This window comes from Triticum urartu, chromosome 7A (genome assembly GCF_056163025.1).
Source record: "Triticum urartu cultivar PI428250 chromosome 7A, HENAU_Tu73, whole genome shotgun sequence".
NCBI classification, from domain to species: domain Eukaryota; kingdom Viridiplantae; phylum Streptophyta; class Magnoliopsida; order Poales; family Poaceae; genus Triticum; species Triticum urartu.
Genome location: NC_141879.1, coordinates 206,480,635 through 206,500,860, shown reverse-complemented (window position 1 = coordinate 206,500,860; position 20,226 = coordinate 206,480,635). Strand labels below are relative to the sequence as shown.

The following is a 20,226-nucleotide window of genomic DNA, read 5'->3' as shown; positions in this document are numbered from 1 at the left end:
GCAAACATTACTCCAACACCGTGTCCACTTCCCGGACTCCGCCGAGAAGAGGCCATCACGGTAACACACTCAGTTGATTCATTTTAATTAATTAAGGTTCAAGTTATCTACAACCGGACATTAACAAATTCCCATCTGCCCATAACCGCGGGCACGGCTTTCGAAAGTTCAATCCCTGCAGGGGAGTCCCAACTTAGCCCATGACAAGCTCTCATGGTCAACGAAGGAATAGACCTCCACCCGAGACACACCGATCAGACTCGGTAACCCGGTACAACAAGACAATTCGGCAGGTTAAAACAAGACCAGCAACACCGCTCGAATGTGCCGACAAATCCTGATAGGAGCTGCACATATCTCTTTCTCAGGGCACACTCAGATGAGCGCTCCATACAACTAAAACCAAACCTCGAGTTTCCCCGAGGGGGCGCTGCACAAGACTCTTGTTTGGACCAACACTCAAAGGAGCACTGGCCCGGGGGGGGTTTAAATAAGATGACCCGCGGGCTCCGGAAACCCGAGGGAAAAAGAGGCTAGGTGGCAAATGGTAAGACCAAGGTTGGGCATTGCTGGAAAAGCTTTAAACAAGGCGAACTATCAAGGGGTTCCCATTATAACCCAACCGCGTAAGGAACGCAAAATTCCGGGAACATAACACCGATAGGACGGAAACTAGGGCGGCAAGAGTGGAACAAAACACTAGGCGAGAGGCCGAGCCTTCCACCCTTTACCAAGTGTATAGATGCATTAAGATAACATAGCAATATAATGATATCCCAACAAGTAAGTAAAGGATGTTCCAACAAGGAACGGCCTCCAATCTTCACCTGCAACTAGCAACGCTATAAGAGGGGCTGAGCAAAGCGGTAACATAGCCAATCAACGGTTTGCTAGGACAATGGTGGGTTAGAGTTTCAACATGGCAATTGGGATGCTGACAAGCAGAAGGTAGGAATCATAGCATTGGCATAGCAAGAGCGAGCAAACTAGCATAGCAAAGATAGTAGTGATTTCGAGGGTATGATCATCTTGCCTGCACAGTTGTCAGAGTTGACTAGATCCTCACAAGCAAACTCAACGGGCTCCTTGGTAGCGAACTCGTCTCCCGGCTCTACCCAAACAAGACAAACAAGCAACAAGGATACAATCAACCACGTGCAAGGATCAAGCGATAAGATGAAATGATGATATGCTATGCGGGGTGCGATACGGGATGCAAAATGCAAGATATGACAGGAAATGCATGAACCTGGCCTCAACATGGAATTCCAAGGGTGCCACTGCAAAGATGATATGAAATCGCTTGAAAACGATATAAAGAACGCCGGAATCGGAGTTACGGTTTGGAAATGGCAAGCGATTTAAGATATGACACCGGTCTACGATTTATAGCAAGTAGGCATCTAAATGCAATGAAATGGACATGCTACAGCCACCAAACATGACAACAAATACATGGCAAGGATGCACACAAGATGCGTAACAAAAGACTAGCACTGAGCCACGGCCAATTCATCCAATATGAGGTTCAAACAAGCATGGCAAAAACGCAAATGCAAAACAGATTTCAGACTTAGTGAAATTAACACTTGTCTGAAATTTCAGATCACGAAGCCCTCTTCGGAGCAGCAAAACAACATGACACATGACCTGATTAAGACAAGTAAGAACATGGCATAGAGCTACTCAACACGCTTAACAAAATACCCAAAGTTACCTGGGGCCAAAAGGGCTCACAAAATATACTAACGGGCACACGAACATAGCTAAAACATAATCAGTTTTCAGACTTGGTGAAAACTGAGACATGCTGAAATACAACTCACGAAGGCATGTAAACGAGCTTGATGCACTCACCTCAGTGCAAGTCATGGCAAGGCAAGCATACATCCATTAATAAGGCACAAAATAAAAGCTATACATGGCAAGTACAATGACATAGCATGCACGGATCAACTACAACAACGCTGGCAAAATCGCAAACGAGTTGACGATCTGCCCAGATTCACCAAGAAGCAAAAGTAGAGCTCGATCGACTCAAGCTACGCTGCTCCATAATTGCAAACAAAGACATGGATGGATAGAGCATAACATGGTTAACAAAACACCTTTACTGGTCATCCTCAAAAGAGGCACGGATCACTAGGAAACAGGCTGATCATATGGCATCATGAACTAAAAATCCCAGACAGTGAAAAAAACTAAGTCTCTGAAAACAGATTTCCCGGGTGCCTCACTTTGCAAGCTTGCACAAGTCACCACACACATCCTAAAAATGCATGGGTTGCACCTCTGGAAAGAAGACAAAATGCTTGACAAAACATATGAAGGATTTACAGGCATATCATGCACACAATAATCATGGCAAAAATGACAAAACTCTAAGATGAACTAGCAGATCTGACAATTAACTCACGAAGGCTCCTTCTAACAGAATTTTGGGCATCAAGATGAGCTCAAATGAAAATGATGCAATGGAATGAAATGATGTACTCGTCGAGGCGAACATTTTGATATACTATATGCCCAAATCGGAGCTACGGATGCAAAGTTACCGGACCTCGAACAGGAGCATATGGAGTAAAAATATCCGGGACTTAGCAAAAAAGAACAACCTCTGGATCCAGGTCTAGGGTTTTCGGGGCACGTGGCCCGAGGCGCCGGAGTTGGGGATGAGGCCGGGGCGGCCGGTGGTGGCGGGCGGCGGCCGCGGCGAGGATGGCGGCGACCGGGGCGGCGGCGGCGAGGCCCGGCCGCGGCGGGGCGCGGCTGCCGGCGGGAGCGGCGAGGTCCGACCGGCTCCGGGCGGCCGGAGATGGCGGGGCGGCAGCGCCGGCCATCGGGCGCGAGGACGAGGGGCGGCGGAGGCGCGGGGGCCGGGCGGCGGTGGCTCGGGCTCGCGGGGGCCTCCCGCGGGCTCGGGCGGGCCGGCGGTGGCGCCTGCCACGTGGCGGCTGCAGAGAGGCTGGCGGCGGCGGCAGATGTGTCCGGCTAGGCTCCGGACATGTCCGTCGGTGCGGGGATCTGTTTTTTTTAGCTAGGGTTTCGGGGAGGAAGAAGAGATCCAAAAACGGGGGGCTATTTATAGGCATAAGTGGAGTTAGGAGAGTCCAAATGAGGTGCGGTTTTCGGCCACGCGATCGTGATCGAACGCTCTAGGACATGGAGCAGAGTTTGGTGGGTTTTGGGCCAAATTGGAGGGGTGTTGGGCTGCAACACACACGAGGCCTTTTCGGTCCCTCGGTTAACCGTTGGAGTATCAAACGAAGTCCAAATGATACGAAACTTGACAGGCGGTCTATCGGTAGTAACCCAAGGCCGCTTGGCAAGTCTTGGTCCAATCCGGAAATGTTTAATCCGCACACACGAAAGAAAGCTAGAAATGACCACCGGAGGAGAACGAAGCGCCGGAATGCAAAATGGACAACGGGGAAAATGCTCGGACGCATGAGATGAACACGTATGCAAATGCAATGCACATGATGACATGATATGAGATGCATGAAAACGAAAACAACACATGGGGACAAAGACCCGAACCCGAGGGAATAAATATAACTTAACGCCGGAAACGGCAAGAGTTGGAGTACAATTAGGGAAAGTTACATCCGGGGTGTTACAACACTCCACCACTACGAAAAGATCTCGTCCTGAGATCTAGGACTGAAAGAACTCCGGGTACTCAGAACGGAGGTGATCCTCGCGTTCCCAGGTAGCTTCATGGTCGGAATGGTGTGACCACTTGACTTTGAGAAATTTGATTGACTTGTTGTGAGTCTTGCGTTCAGTCTCTTCAAGAATAGCAACTGGGTGCTCACGATAAGAGAGATCTTCTTGGAGCTCAATGTCCTCGAAGTTGACTGTGCGGTCAGGAGTCTTGAAGCACTTTCGAAGATGAGAGACATGGAACACGTCATGAACATTTGCAAAGTTTGAAGGAAGCTCGAGTTGATAGGCGAGGTTGCCTCTCTTGCTGACAATCTTGAAAGGTCCCACGTATCTAGGGGCAAGATTCCCTTTGATACCGAAGCGACAAGTACCTTTCATAGGAGAGACACGGAGGTAAACATGATCTCCGATCTCGAAAGCCAAATCACTGTGCTTACTATCATAGTAGCTCTTCTGGCGGGATTGGGCTGCTTTGAGGTTATCACGAATGACTTTGCACATTTCTTCTGCTTCTGTGATTAAGTCATTACCCAAAAGCTGACGTTCACCGGTTTCAGACTAGTTGAGAGGGGTATGGCACTTCCTGCCATACAGAATTTCAAATGGGGCCTTGCCCGAACTTGCTTGAAAACTATTGTTGTAGGAGAATTCAGCATAAGGAAGACAATCCTCCCATTTCACGCCGAAGGAGATCACACAAGCCCTGAGCATATCTTCAATAATCTGGTTGACACGCTTGACTTGACCGCTTGTTTGAGGATGGAAAGCACTGCTGAAGCGGATGTTCGTGCCCATGGCCTTCTGAAAAGAATCCCAAAACTATGAGGTAAAGATGCTGCCACGGTCTGAAGAGATCACTTGAGGAATACCGTGCAGAGAGACAATACGAGAGGTATAGAGTTCCGCCAATTGAGCTGCAGTGATCGACTCTTTCATAGGCAGAAAGTGAGCCACTTTGGTGAGTTTGTCGATGACAACGAATATAGCATCATTGCCACGCTTGGACTTTGGAAACCCAGTCACGAAGTCCATTTCAATGTGGTCAAACTTCCATTCTGGAATGGCAAGAGGTTGGAGGAGACCAGCTGGCCTTTGGTGTTCTGCCTTCACTCTTCTGCAGACATCACATTCATTCACGAATTGAGCGATCTTGCGCTTCATTCGAGTCCACCAATAAGCTTGCTTAAGGTCCTGATACATCTTCGTGCTCCCAGGTTGGATGGAGAGGAGAGAATTGTGAGCCTTGTTCATGATCACTTTACGAAGTTCACCTTTGGGCACAACAATACGATCCTCGAAGAAGAGAGTGTCCTTGTCATCAAGGCGGTAGCACTTGTACTTGGACTGACTCTTGGCAATCCCAATCTTCACCTTTTTCACCATAGCATCAAGAAGCTGGGCTTGGGGAATCTGGTCTTCTAAGGTAGGAGAGACTTGAAGGTTGGCGAGGAAACCTTGAGGAACAACTTGCAGATTAAGTTTGCGGAAAGCTTCGCAAAGCTCGGGTTGATAAGGCTTGAGAATCAGACTGTTGCAGTAGGCCTTTCTGCTCAAAGCGTCAGCAATCACATTAGCCTTGCCTGGAGTGTACTCGATACTCGTATTATACTCTTGAATCATTTCGACCCATCAAGTTTTCCTGAGATTGAGATTAGGCTGAGTGAAGATGTACTTGAGACTCTTGTGATCAGTGAAAATGTCCACTTTTCTTCCTAATAGAAGATGTCTCCAAGTCAACAGAGCATGCACAACTGCCGCCAACTCGAGATCATGAGTGGGGTAGTTTTTCTCATTAGGCTTCAACTGGCGAGATGTATAAGCAACAACTTTCTTCTCTTGCATCAAAACTGCGCCAAGACCTTGGAGAGAGGCATCACAAAAGAACTCTTACGGCTTGGATTCATCAGGCGGAGTCAGAACTGGAGCAGTGATCAACTTCTCTTTCAAAGTGTTGAAAGCAATATCACACTCCGGAGACCAAACGTACTTGACGTGCTTCTAGAGAAGATTAGAGAGAGGCTTCGCGATCTTAGAAAAGTTTTCAACGAATCTTCGGCAATAGCTTGCGAGACCGAGAAAACTGTGGAGTTGCTTCACGTTTTGAGGAGGTTCCCAATTCACAATTGCAGACACCTTCTCAGGATTCACGGCAATGCCCTTGGCAGAGATGATATGACCAAGATAAAGAACCTCATCGAGCCAAAATTCACACTTGGAGAACTTGGCATAGAACTGATGTTCCCTGAGCTTATCAAGAACCAAACGCAAGTGCTTGGCATGATCTTCCTTGTTCTTCAAGAAAACCAGAATGTCGTCGAGATAGACCAAAACGAAGTCATTGGTGTAGGCATTGAAGATGAAATTCATCATGCGAGAGAACGTCGGAGGAGCGTTGGCGAGGCCAAAATACATGACAATGTATTCATATGAACCAAAGCTTGTTCTGAATGCTGTCTTGGGAATATCTTCTTCACGAATGCGAATCTGGTGATAACCCATACGGAGATCAAGCTTGGAGAATACTTGGGCACCTTTGAGTTGTTCGAACAGCTCATTGATGTTGGGAAGTGGGTATTTGTTCTTGATGGTCTTCTTGTTCACTGGACGGTAATCAACACAAAGTCGGTCCATTCCATCCTTCTTCTTCACAAAAAGAACACCACAACCCCACGGAGAAGAACTAGGCCGGATGACACCCATTCTTTCTTGCTCATCAAGTTGCTTCTTCAGCTCCTTCAACTCTTCAGGTCCGAGCTTGTAAGGACGTTTGCACACAGGTTCCGTGCCGGGCTCAAGTTCAATAACGAATTCAACTGGCTGGTGCAGAGGCATTCCTGGGAGCTCTTCTGGAAAGACGTCTTAATATTCGCAAACGACTGGAATTTGAGAGATGGCATCCAATTCACCCTTCTCATTGAGAGAAAACAGACGGATAGTATTATCCCGAGCGGCAAAGACAATTACATCCTCAGACGAATGAGTCAATTGAATCTGCCTGGCAGCACAATCAAGATGTGCCTTGTTCTTAGAAAGCCAATCCATTCCGAGAATAAGATCAATATCCGAGTTACCAAGAACAATTGGGGAAGAAAGGAACTTGTAGTCACCCAATGTGATAGTAACCTCAGGGACGCAGGTGTTAGCTGTCATCTGCTTGCCCGGTGACACAATTTGCAAGGAAATTTGCAGATACTGATAATCACACTCATACTTTGATGCAAAAGGTTTGGAAATGAAGCAATGCGATGCACCCATGTTAAAAAGAACTTTTGCAGGAATGTCATTAACAGGAAGGTTACCCATGATCACATCCGACGAGTCCTCTGCCCGAGCTGCATTCATCAAATTGACCTTGGCGAACTTGGGGTTATGCTTGACCACAGCTATACTTGCCGATCTGACAGGAGGAGTAGGAGGAAGACGCCTTTGGTTGAGACACTTGTTGGCATAGTGACCCTTCTGTTGGAACTTGTTGCACGTGACCTCTGAGAGCGGACGGTGATACCGAGCAATCGATCTTGGAGCTTGAGACGAAGTCTTGTTCTGAAAGCCAGGGTTGGGTGGGTGGGAAGAACCACTTCCACCTTTGCTCTTCTGCTGATACGGCTGACGGAACGGAGGAGGAGGAAGCTAAAACTTCTGCTGCTTGGCCACTTGAGTAGAGGAAGAAGGAGTAACATCTCTGACTCGCTTCCTGGAAGCATCACACCTCAACTGAGCAGCCTCTTGCTTCAGTGCCATGTTGTAGAACTCATCGTATCTCAAGGGCTCGAAGAGAACAAGAGCGAGCTGAATATCTTCTCTGAGACCACCCCTGAACTGATATATCATGCTCTTCTCATCAGACACGTCCTGCTTGGCAAAGAGGGCAAGCTTCTGGAACAACTTGTTGTAGTCATAGACAGACAAAGAGCCTTGCTTCAGATTGCGGAATTCCTCACGCTTGCTTTCAACCACGCTCTGCGGAATATGATGAGCTCGGAAATCTCGACGGAAATCATCCCAAGTGATAACACGTCCACCTCTGGAATCCTTGTACTGCTGGAACCATTCTGCAACTTGATCTTTGAGTTGGAAGGAAGCGAACTTGACAAAGTCCTTAGGCCTGACGTTACTGCACTCGAAATGCTTGCACAGATCCACAAGCCAATCGTCAGCATCGGTTGCCTCAACACAATTGCTGAAAGTCTTTGGCCCGTTAGCAAGGAACTGGTTGAGTGTAGCAAAGTGACTCTGATTGCTGCCTTGATTCCCTTGACTGCCTTGATTGCGCTCTTGGAGAATTTGCATGATCAGCTGTGTGTTTGCATTGGTTGCGGCCATCACGGCTTGCCATGCCTCTAGAGGAGGTGGAGGCGGTGGCGGATCAGGATTTGGAGTCGTGCGCGTTGGAGGAGCCATCCTGAAGAGGTTGACCACCATTAGCACATTGACAGACAAATATGAAGCTGAATCCAACGGAATGAAAATTGCAACATATAGTCTTCACATCCGAACAAAATGAATGAATGCATTCCTCTTGAAATGGTCACATATCCATAAATTGAGAAGCCATGTAGAATTAAGGTAGAGAAATAAATCAACAAGGTATGGATCAAGAACGGATAATCGGTAAGAAATCCCAATCTCAAAGCAATATCCGTGGAAGAAGAACTAGAGCTACTAGAATTCCCACCTATGAAACTCCCGAACCTTTCCGGTTATGCAATCAGGTGTTGGGGATACAGGGGAAGCATAATATCTCACCCAAACTAGCAAATCCTACATCCAGCTGTATCCATCCTTCAACACATAAACAAGAAAACTTCGGAAACCATCTACCTCAACCTTTGAAAAGCATCTGTTATACAAGTTATGGCGATACTCCCGAACTCCCGCCCCAGTACTGGGTGGCGTCGAGGTTATCTCACCAACGAACTGCATAAAAGAGATTTTCGATGTCGGCGAACATATCTCAAGTATTCCAGAATTGCAACGATAAAATTACGATGACAACACCTCAGAGCTCAACTCCCCGGGACACTTCCACTAAACCCCTGACAGGAGGCACCAAGTCAATGTTCTCATCATAAGCCATCGGAACGATTCCAAGATACTCGCATGATCCTAAAAAATTTTTTAGTGAAATTTGAGAAGAGAAGAGTCAAAACTCTACGTCAGGATGCCTTACCAGAGCGATGAGGAGACTGGGAAGTAAAAAGAATTCCTAAGCTCTCCGATATATAATTCCTAAAGACTCAAAACATTTTTCTAGACACAACTCGGCTGCTAAAAACGATCAAGCAATGGGGCTCCTAAGGTCGGGGAAGGCTCTAATTACCAACTTGTAACGCCCTCGATGCGGCTATAGCTCCCACGTGTCGAGGCACGACTTAGAGACATAACCGCATTGAAAGCAATGTCGCAAGTTAGGCAATCTTCACAACATCCCATGTAATATGAATAATAAAGGGGAGAACATAGTTGGCTTACACTCGCCACGTCAATCAAGAACATAAATAACATTACATCATCCAAAACACTCATGGCCCGACTATGGTGCCAAAATAGAAGAGAACCCAACATGCGACAAGGCCCTGAATCGAACCCCAACTAGGCACCACTACTGATCATCGGGAAAGGAAACGTAGTAACGCTGAGAGTCCTCGTCGAACTCCCACTTGAGCTCGTACTCGTCACCTGGAGCGGAATCACCTGGACCTGCATCTGGATTTATAGTAATCTGTGAGCCACAGGGACTCAGCAATCTCGCACCCTCGCGATCAAGACTATTTAAGCTTATAGGAAGGGTAGGCAAATATATGTGGAGCTGCAGCAAGCGACTAGCATATATGGTGGCTAACTTATACGCAAAAGAGAGCGAGAAGAGGAGGCAAAGCGCGAGCGAGAAACTAGAGAGCAACCTGTGCAAACATTACTCCAACACCGTGTCTACTTCCCGGACTCCGCCGAGAAGAGGCCATCACGGTAACACACTCAGTTGATTCATTTTAATTAATTAAGGTTCAAGTTATCTACAACCGGACATTAACAAATTCCCATCTGCCCATAACCGCGGGCACGGCTTTCGAAAGTTCAATCCCTACAGGGGAGTCCCAACTTAGCCCATGACAAGCTCTCACGCTCAACGAAGGAATAGACCTCCACCCGAGACACACCGATCAGACTCGGTAACCCAATACAACAAGACAATTCGACAGGTTAAAACAAGACCAGCAACACCGCCCGAATGTGCCGACAAATCCCGATAGGAGCTGCACATATCTCTTTCTCAGGGCACACTCAGATGAGCGCTCCATACAACTAAAACCAAACCTCGAGTTTCCCCGAGGGGGCGCTGCACAAGACTCTTGTTTGGACCAACACTCAAAGGAGCACTGGCCCGGGGGGGGGGGGGGGGGGTTTAAATAAGATGACCCGCGGGCTCCGGAAACCCGAGGGAAAAAGAGGCTAAGTGGCAAATGGTAAGACCAAGGTTGGGCATTGCTGGAAATGCTTTAAACAAGGCGAACTATCAAGGGGTTCCCATTATAACCCAACCGCGTAAGGAACGCAAAATTCCGGGAACATAACACCGATAGGACGGAAACTAGGGCGGCAAGAGTGGAACAAAACACTAGGCGAGAGGCCGAGCCTTCCGCCCTTTACCAAGTGTATAGATGCATTAAGATAACATAGCAATATAATGATATCCCAACAAGTAAGTAAAGGATGTTCCAACAAGGAACGGCCTCCAATCTTCACCTGCAACTAGCAACGCTATAAGAGGGGCTGAGCAAAGCGGTAACATAGCCAATCAACGGTTTGCTAGGACAATGGTGGGTTAGAGTTTCAACATGGCAATTGGGAGGCTGACAAGCAAAAGGTAGGCATCGTAGCATTGGCATAGCAAGAGCGAGCAAACTAGCATAGCAAACATAGTAGTGATTTCGAGGGTATGATCATCTTGCCTGCACATTTGTCAGAGTTGACTGGATCCTCACAAGCAAACTCAACGGGCTCCTCGGTAGCGAACTCGTCTCCTGGCTCTACCCAAACAAGACAAACAAGCAACAAGGATACAATCAACCACGTGCAAGGATCAAGCGATAAGATGAAATGATGATATGCTATGCGGGGTGCGATGGGGGATGCAAAATGCAAGATATGACAGGAAATGCATGAACCTGGCCTCAACTTAGAATTCCAAGGGTGCCACTGGAAAGATGAGATGAAATCGCTTGAAAACGATATAAAGAACGCCGGAATCGGAGTTACGGTTTGGAAATGGCAAGCGATTTAAGATATGACACTGGTCTGCGATTTACAGCAAGTAGGCATCTAAACGCAATGAAATGGACATGCTACGGCCACCAAACATGACAACAAAATACATGGAAAGGATACACACAAGATTCTTAACAAAATACTAGCACTGAGCCACGGCCAATTCATCCAATATGAGGTTCAAACAAGCATGGCAAAAACGCAAATGCAAAACAGATTCCAGACTTAGTGAAATTAACACTTGTCTGAAATTTCAGATCACGAAGCCCTCTTCGGAGCAGCAAAACAACATGTACATGACCTGCTTAAGACAAGTAAGAACATGGCATGGAGCTACTAAAAACTCTTAACAAAAGACCCAAAGTGACCTGGGGCCAAAAGGGTTCACAAAATATACTAACGGGCACACGAACATAGCTAAAACACAATCAGTTTTCAGACTTGGTGAAAACTGAGACATGCTGAAATACAACTCACGAAGGCATGTAAACGAGCTTGATGCACTCACCTCAGTGAAAGTCATGGCAAGGCAAGCATACATCCATTAATAAGGCACAAAATAAAAGCTATACATGGCAAGAACAATGACATATCATGCACAGATCAACTACAACAACGCCGGCAAAATCGCAAATGAGTTGACGATCTGCCTAGATTCACCACGAAGCAAACGTAGAGCTCGATCGACTCAAGCTAGGATGCTCCATAATTGCAAACAAAGACATGGATGGATAGAGCATAACATTTTTAACAAAACACCTTTACTGATCATCCTCAAAAGAGGCACGGGTCACTAGGAAACAGGATGATCATATGGCATCATGAACTAAAAATCCCAGACTTGGTGAAAACAACCAAGTCTCTGAAAACAGATTTCCCGGGTGCCTCACTTTGCAAGCTTGCACAAGTCACCACAAACATCCTAAAAATGCATGGGTTGCACCTCTGGAAATAAGACAAAATGCTTGACAAAACATATGAAGGATTCACAGGCATATCATGCACACAATAATCATGGCAAAAATGATATAAGTCTAAGATGAACTAACAGATCTGACAATTAACTCACGAAGGCTCCTTCTAACAGCATTTTGGGCATCAAGATGAGCTCAAATGAAAATGATGCAATGGAATGAAATGATGTACTCGTCGAGACGAACATTTTGATATACTATATGGCCAAATGGGAGCTACGGATGCAAAGTTACGGGAGCTCGAACAGGAGCATATGGAGTAAACATATCCGGGACTTAGCAAAAAAGAACGACCTCTGGATCCAGGTCTAGGGTTTTCGGTGCACGCGGCCCGAGGCGGAGGCACTGTTCACCGGCGGTCGCCGTAGTTGGGGACGAGGCCGGGGCGGCCGGTAGTGGAGGGCGGCGGCCGCGGCGAGGATGGCGGTGAGAGGCGGTGACCGGGGCGGCGGCGGCGAGGCCCGGCCGCGGCGGGGCGCGGCTGCCGGCGGGAGCGGCGAGGTCCGGCCACCGGGCACGAGGACGAGGGGCGGCGGAGGCGCGGGTGCCGGGAGGCGGTGGCTAGGGCTCGCGGGGGCCTCACGCGGGCTCGGGCAGGCCGGCGGCGGCAGCGGTGGCGCCTGCCACGTGGCGGCTGCAGAGAGGCTGGCGGCGGCGGCGGACGTCTCCGGCTAGGCTCCGGACATGTCCGTCGGTGCGGGGATCTGTTTTTTTTAGCTAGGGTTTCGGAGAGGAAGAAGAGATCCGAAAACGGGGGGGCTATTTATAGGCATAAGTGGAGCTAGGAGAGTCCAAATGAGGTGCGGTTTTCGGCCACGCGATCGTGATCGAACGCTCTAGGACATGGAGCAGAGTTTGGTGGGTTTTGGGACAAATTGGAGGGGTGTTGGGCTGGAACACACATGAGGCCTTTTCGGTCCCTCGGTTAACCGTTGGAGTATCAAACGAAGTCCAAATGATACGAAACTTGACAGGTGGTCTACCGGTAGTAACCCAAGGCCGCTTGGCAAGTCCTGGTCCAATCCGGAAATGATTAATCCCCACACACGAAAGAAAGCTAGAAATGACCACCGAAGGAGAACGAAGCGCCGGAATGCAAAATGGACAACGGGGAAAATGCTCGGACCCATGAGATGAACACGTATGCAAATGCAATGCACATGATGACATGATATGAGATGCATGAAAACGAAAACAACACACGGGGACAAAGACCCGAACCCGAGGGAATAAATATAACTTAACGCCGGAAACGGCAAGAGTTCGAGTACAATTAGGGAAAGTTACATCCAGGGTGTTACAGCCTCCTCCCTCTCCATCCTTTATATACAAGATCACATCATTAGGAGAATGATCTGATGGACAAGACCCATTCATTAGTTTAGCATAATGATCGTTAAATTTTATTGCTATTACTTTCTTCATGACTTATACATATTCCTTTGACTATGAGATTATGCAACTCCCGAATACCAGAGGAATACCTTGTGTGCTATCAAACGTCACAACGTAACTGGGTGATTATAAAGATGCTCTATAGGTATCTCCAAAGGTGTTTGTTGGGTTGGCATATATCGAGATTAGGATTTGTCACTCCGAGTACCGGAGAGGTATCTCTGGGCCCTCTCGGTAATGCACATCATGATAAGCCTTGCAAGCAATGTGACTAATGAGTTAGTCATGGGATGATGCATTACGGAACGAGTAAAGACACTTGCCGGTAACGAGATTGAACTAGGTATGAAGATAGCGACGATCGAATCTCGGGCAAGTAACATACCGATGACAAAGAGAATGACACATGTTGCCATTGCGGTTTGACCGATAAAGATCTTTGTAGAATATGTTGGAACCAATATGAGCGTCCAAGTTCCGTTGTTGATTATTTACCGGAGATGTGTCTCGGTCATGTCTACATAGTTCTCGAACCCGTAGGGTCCGTACGCTTAACGTTCGATGAAGATTTGTATTATGAGTTTTGTGTTTTGGTGACCGAAGATTGTTAGGAGTCCCGGCTGAGATCACAGACATGACGAGGAGTCTCAAAATGGTCGAGAGGTAAAGATTGAGATATTGGACGATAGTATTCGGACACCGGAATGGTTCCAGAGCGTTTCGGGAATTTATTGGAGTACCGGGGGTTACCAGAACCCCGCGGGGGAAGTAATGGGCCATATGGGCCATAGGGGAGAGGCAGGGCAGCCCACAAGGAGGTGGCGCACGCCCCCCCCATGGGAACTCTGAATTGGACAAGGGGAGGGGGCGCAACCCCCCTTTCCTTCTCTCTCTGCCTCTCCTTCCCCCTTTCCCCCTCCAGTAAATGGAAGTGGGTCCGAATTGGACTTGGAGTACTAATAGGACTCCTCCCCCCTTGGGGGCGCGCCTAGGTCGGCCTCCTCCCTCTCCCTCCTTTATATACGGGGGCGGGGGGCACCTCTAAGCACATCAATTGTTCTTAGCCATGTGCGGTGCCCCCTCCACCGCTTACTCCTCTGACCACATTGTCGTAGTGCTTAGGCGAAGCCCTGCGCAGATCAGATCACCATCACCGTCACCACGCCATCATGCTGACGAAACACTCCCTCGACACTTTCCTAGATCAAGAGTTCGAGGGACGTCATCGAGCTGAACGTGTGCAGAACTCGGAGGTGTCGTACGTTCGGTGCTTGATCGGTTGAATCGAGAAGACGTTCGACTACATCAACCGCGTTAAGCTAACGCTTCCTCTTTTGGTCTACGAAGATACGTGGACACATTCTCCCCCTCTTGTTGCTATGCATCTCCTAGATAGATCTTGCATGATCGTAGGATTTTTTTTGAAATTGCATGCTATGTTCCCCAACATCCACAAGGGTGGAGGGCGCGCCCCCAATCTCCTGACCTAGATCTTCCTCCTATATATACTCATATACCCCAAACACTTTTAGGGGAGCCACGAAACCACTTTTCCACCACCGCAACCTTCTGTACCCGTGAGATCCCATCTAGGGGCCTTTTTCGGCATCCTGCTGGAGGGGGATTCGATCACAGAGGGCTTCTACATCAACACCATTGCCTCTCCAATGAAGCATGAGTATTTTACCATAGACCTACGGGTCCATAGCTAGTAGCTAGATGTCTTCTTGTCTCTCTTTGATTCTCAATACAAAGTTCTCCTCGATGTTCTTAGAGATCTATTCGATGTAATACTCTTTTGCGGTGTGTTTGCCGAGATTCGATGAATTGTGGTTTTATGATCAGCTTATCTATGAATATTATTTGAATCATCCTATGAATTCTTATGTGCATGATTTGATATATTTGCAAGTCTCTTCGAACTATCGATTTGGTTTGGCCAACTAGATTGGTTTTTCTTCCAATGGGAGAAGTGCTTAGCTTTGGGTTCAATCTTGCGGTGCTCGATCCTAGTGATAGAAGGGGAACCGACACATATTGTATGTTGCCATCGAGGATCAAAAGATGGGGTTTTCATCATATTGTTTGAGTTAATTCCTCTACATCATGTCATCTTGCTTAAGGCGTTACTTTGTTCTTATGAACTTAATACTCTAGATGCATGCTGGATAGCGGTCAATGTGTGGAGTAATAGTAGTAGATGTAGAATCGTTTCGGTCTACTTGACACGGACGTGATGCCTGTGTTCATGATCATAGCCTTAGATGTCATCATAACTTTGTGCTTTTCTATCAATTGCTCGGCAGTAATTTGTTCACCCACTGTAATAATTCCTTTCTTGGGAGAAGCCTAGTGAAACCTATGGCCCCCGGGTCTATTTTGCATCATGTAAGTTTCTGATATACACTTTTAATTTCCTATTTACTTCACTTACAATCTTTTAGTTTCCGTTCCATAAACCAAAAATACCAAAAATATTACTTTACCGTTTATCCATCTCTATCAAATCTCACGTGCAAATAACCGTGAAGGGATTGACAACCCCTTTATCGCGTTGGGTGCAAGTTGGTGTTTGTTTGTGCAGGTATTCGGTGGCTTGCGCATTGTCTCCTACTGGATTGATACCTTGGTTCTCAAAACTGAGGGAAATACTTACTCAACTTTGTTGCATCACCATTTCCTCTTCAAGGGAAAAACCAACACAAGCTCAAGAGGTAGCATCCCCCTAGATGCTCCCTGTCCCCGCTGCTGTTGCTGATGCCTCCCCCAGACAAAAATGTAGCAGTTGATTCGTCTTTGCACCCCTCCAGCCCATCGCTGCTTGGTAGCATCCCCGACTTGCCTGCCGCAGATTTCGATGCTTGCCCTTTTGGTGATCTCGAGCCTCCTAATCTGGTCATGGCGGACCCCCCTGCGGATCCCCATGTTATCTCCCCCACACTCCAGGAGCTAGTCGTCTAGCCAATGACTAGCCAGGCGCTTCCCTCCCCGCCAGCCACTACAGACAACCCGGTAGGGCAGGCTGCGGGGCCCTCCTTGTTAGCGGCTGGCCCGCCCCCGATCCTAGGGCCCCAGCCAGGCGAGTTGGACACCACCCCATGCACACCACGTGTCGCCACCAGTGTTGCCAACCCCCCTGTGGCCATGCAACTTCCCCCGCCCACGTCTAATGGGCAAGCCTCCTGCCCTGTGCCCCAGCACGTCCTGGACTACATTGATGACCTCCGGACCATAGTGAACTCCATCCTGCCGAAGCCGCTCGCCCACTACAAGCGCGGCGAGTTGCCTCCCAACTTCTTACTGAGGCGTAGTGGACATATCGCCATGCATGACAAAGGCCTCGACTCCGCGACCAAAGCAAAACGGGTCCTTCTTCGCCGCCTGGGTCTTCTCGAGGACGACGCGCCTGTTTCCATGGTTGTGCTAGAGAAGTACATGTGCCTCTTCGACCGCTTTCTCGCTGCTGAGGTAGTTCAGGCCTTCGCAGATTTTTATGGATAGCACATCCCACCCGGACTATTTGACGGCATGGCTTCAGCCCAGTAGAGGTTGGTCGAGATATGATCTTCTCTCTGCGTTGTCCCACCGTGTACCCCCTTTCCTATGGATCAAAATCTGAATATAATATTTTGGAACGTCTCTGAGCTAAATTGCCGAGCCAAGCGCACTGCAATCCAGACCGTCATCACTGCTACCTATCCTTCCATCGTGTGTCTCTCGAAGACCAAGCTAGATCTTGTCACGCCCGTGGTCACCCTCGAGATGCTCAGCTCTCTCTTCACTGACTTCTACTGGTTACCGTCCGCCGAGACGAGGGGAGGCATTCTTCTTGCGTGGCGGCCCGACCACGTCAATCTCTCTAGCCCCTCCATAGGCTCCTACCATGTCTCCACCGTGGTCTCCACCCCATCAGGCGAGCATACCTGGTGGATTACCGGCATGTATGGTCATTAGGCTGACAATGACAAGATGGCTTTCCTTAATGAGCTCCATGAGCTTCGCGCCACCATGGCCGGGCCCTGGCTGCTCGGGGGCGATTTCAAGATGGTCACCACATCCACGGACAAGAGCCACGGCCGCAACAACCAGCGTATGACAAATCGTTTTCGGTGCTTCATTGCTAACCACGCCTTGCGCGACATATACATGCATGGGCGACGCTACACATGGTCTAATGAGCAGCAGAACCATACCATCGTCCGCAATGACCGCGTCCTGTGCACTACCTCCTGGGCGACGGGCCAACCCCATCACTTCCTACGCTGCCTCGCCTCTGCGGCCTCCGACCACTGCCCCTTGGTCGTCGATTGCTCTCTCCGCACTTTGGGAAAATACCGTTACCACTTCAAGCACTTTTGGACTAAACTTGATGGTTTCATGCCAATGGTGGACGCGGCATGGCAGTCCGTCCCGCCCGACGCGGATCCTTTCTGGCGCATATTTGCACGTCTCAAGGCCACCGCATGTCAACTATAGAGCTGGGGCTCCCAATCCGTTAGCCACATCTCCTCCCAGCTAGCCATGGCTCGTGAGCTCATATACCGCTTCGACGTGGCGCAAGATCATCGGCCACTCTCCCCCGCTGAAGCATGGCTCCGGTGCGACCTTAAACGCAAATACCTGGGTGATGTCGCTTGAAGCTACGTCGGTATTTCCCCAAAGAGTAAGGGATGATGCAGCACAGTGGCGGTAGGTATTTCCCTCAGATACGAAGCCAAGGTTATCGAACCAGTAGGAGAACCAAGCAACACAACGTAAACAGCCCCTGCACATAGATAACAAATCCTCGCAACCCGACCTATTAAAGGGGTTGTCAATCCCTTTCAGGTAACGGTGCCAGAAATTGGTGTGTGATGGTAAAAAGGTTGTAATAGATTGGATAAATAGATCGCAAATAAAATAAAGTGCATCAAAGTATTTTTGGGTTTTTGGATTAATAGATCTGAAAATAAATGCAAATAAAAGTAGATCGGACAGGCAAATAATATGAGACGAAAGAACCGGGGGCCATAGGTTTCACTAGTGGATTCTCTCGAGAAAGATAGCAAACTGTGGGTGAACAAATTACTATTGGGCAATTGATAAAACTTCAAATAATTATGACGATATCCAGGCAATGATCATTATATAGGCATCACGTCCAAGATTAGTAGACCGACTCCTGCCAGCATCTACTACTATTACTCCACACATTGACCGCTATCCAGGATGCATCTAGTGTATTAAGTTCATGAAGAAATGGAGTAATGCAATAAGAACGATGACATGATGTAGACAAGATCTATCTATGTAGAGATAGACCCCATCGTTTTATCTTTATTAGCAACGATACATATGTGTCGTTTCCCTTTCTTTCACTGGGATCAAGCACCGTAAGATCAAACCCACTACAAAGCACCTCTTCCCATTGCAAGATAAATAGATCAAGTTGGCCAAACAAAACCCAAATATCGAAGAAGAAATATGAGGCTATAAGAGATCATGCATATAAGAGATCTAAGGAACTCAAATAACTTTCATGGATATAAAAAGATATATCTGATCATAAACTCAAAGTTCATCAATCCCAACAAACACACCGCAAAAGAGTTACATCATATGGATCTCCAAGAGACCATTGTATTGAGAATCAAGAGAGAGAGAGAGAGAGAGAGAGAGATGAAGCCATCTAGCGACTAACTATGGACCCGAAGGTCTACAAAGAACTACCCACGCATCATCGGAGAGGCACCAATGGAGGTGGTGAACCCCATCCGAGATGGTGTCGAGATTGGATCTGGTGGTTCTGGACTCTGCAGCGGCTGCATGAATATTCCATCGATGCCTTTAGGGTTTCTGGAATATTGGCATATTTATAGAGCAAAGAGGCGGTCTGGGGGGCACCCGAGGTGGGCACCCCCACCAGGGCACGCCTGGGCCTCCTGGTGCACCCTGCTGGTTTGTGCCCCCATCGGGGCACCCCAGAGGCGTAGCCAGGGCCCATTGTGTTCCTTCTGACCTATAAAAATTCTCTGTAAGTTTCGGGGCGTTTGGACTCCATCTGATATTGATTTTCTGCGATTTAAAAAACATGAAAAAAAACAGCAACTTGCACTTGGCACTATGTCAATAGGTTAGTACCAAAAAATGATATAAAATGACTATAAAATGATTATAAAACATCCAAGTTTGGTAATATAATAGCATGGAACAACCAAAAATTATATATACATTGGAGACGTATCACTGGGCTTGGCCTCGCTTGAGCGATCCCGCGTGCGCGAGCACATTCATTTCCGATGGCTGAAGGAGGGAGCCACCAACTCTGCATTCCATAAGATGCACGCCGCCCATAGAAGTCAAAAGAAGCGCATTCTTAGTCTTTGGGTGCACGGCGAAGACATCACTAATGCGGCTGCCATGTCGCAGGCAGCGTACGAGCACTTCTCATCCATCCTAGGGGCCACTACTGCGCACACACATTTCATCAGCCTCGACACCATCAACCACGGAAGCTTCGACCTACTCGAGCTCGACAATCCATTCTCCGAGCAGGAGATTTGGGATGCCAACGGGCAAGGCGCTTGGGAGAGGCGGCTTTACTTCCCAGTTCCTCAGGGCATGTTGGCCCATCATCAAGGCCGACATTTGCGAGGCCTTCAACAAGCTCTATTCCATGATTGGGCAGGGTTTTCATAAGCTAAACGAGGCCCTACTCATCCTGTTGCCCAAGAAACCTGATGCCGCCGCGATCTCGGACTACCGACCCATTAGTCTGATCCACATTATCGCCAAATTGGTTGCCAAGGTGCTCTCATTGCGTGTCGCCCCAAGGATGGGGGAGATCGTCTCTGCCAACCAAAGTGCGTTCATCGCTGGCCGGTGCGTGCATGATAACTTCCTGCTGGTTCAGCAGACGGCCCGATTCCTCCACAACTCCAAG

At 48.2% G+C, this 20,226-nt stretch overlaps 1 protein-coding gene across 1 annotated transcript; it reads left to right on the top strand.

The window, feature by feature from the left end:
- The first annotated feature begins 17,312 nt into the window (after positions 1–17,312).
- LOC147959032 (uncharacterized) lies at positions 17,313–17,780 on the top strand. The gene has a single exon (XM_087532423.1). It carries the CDS (start codon positions 17,313–17,315, stop codon positions 17,778–17,780), a length of 468 nt encoding a protein of 155 aa, XP_087388549.1.
- Positions 17,781–20,226: the final 2,446 nt, after the last annotated feature.

Bases quoted from the DNA above. Each gene is read 5' to 3' on its own strand.
- LOC147959032 (XM_087532423.1), top strand. From the start codon at position 17,313: ATGGCCGGGCCCTGGCTGCTCGGGGGCGATTTCAAGATGGTCACCACA.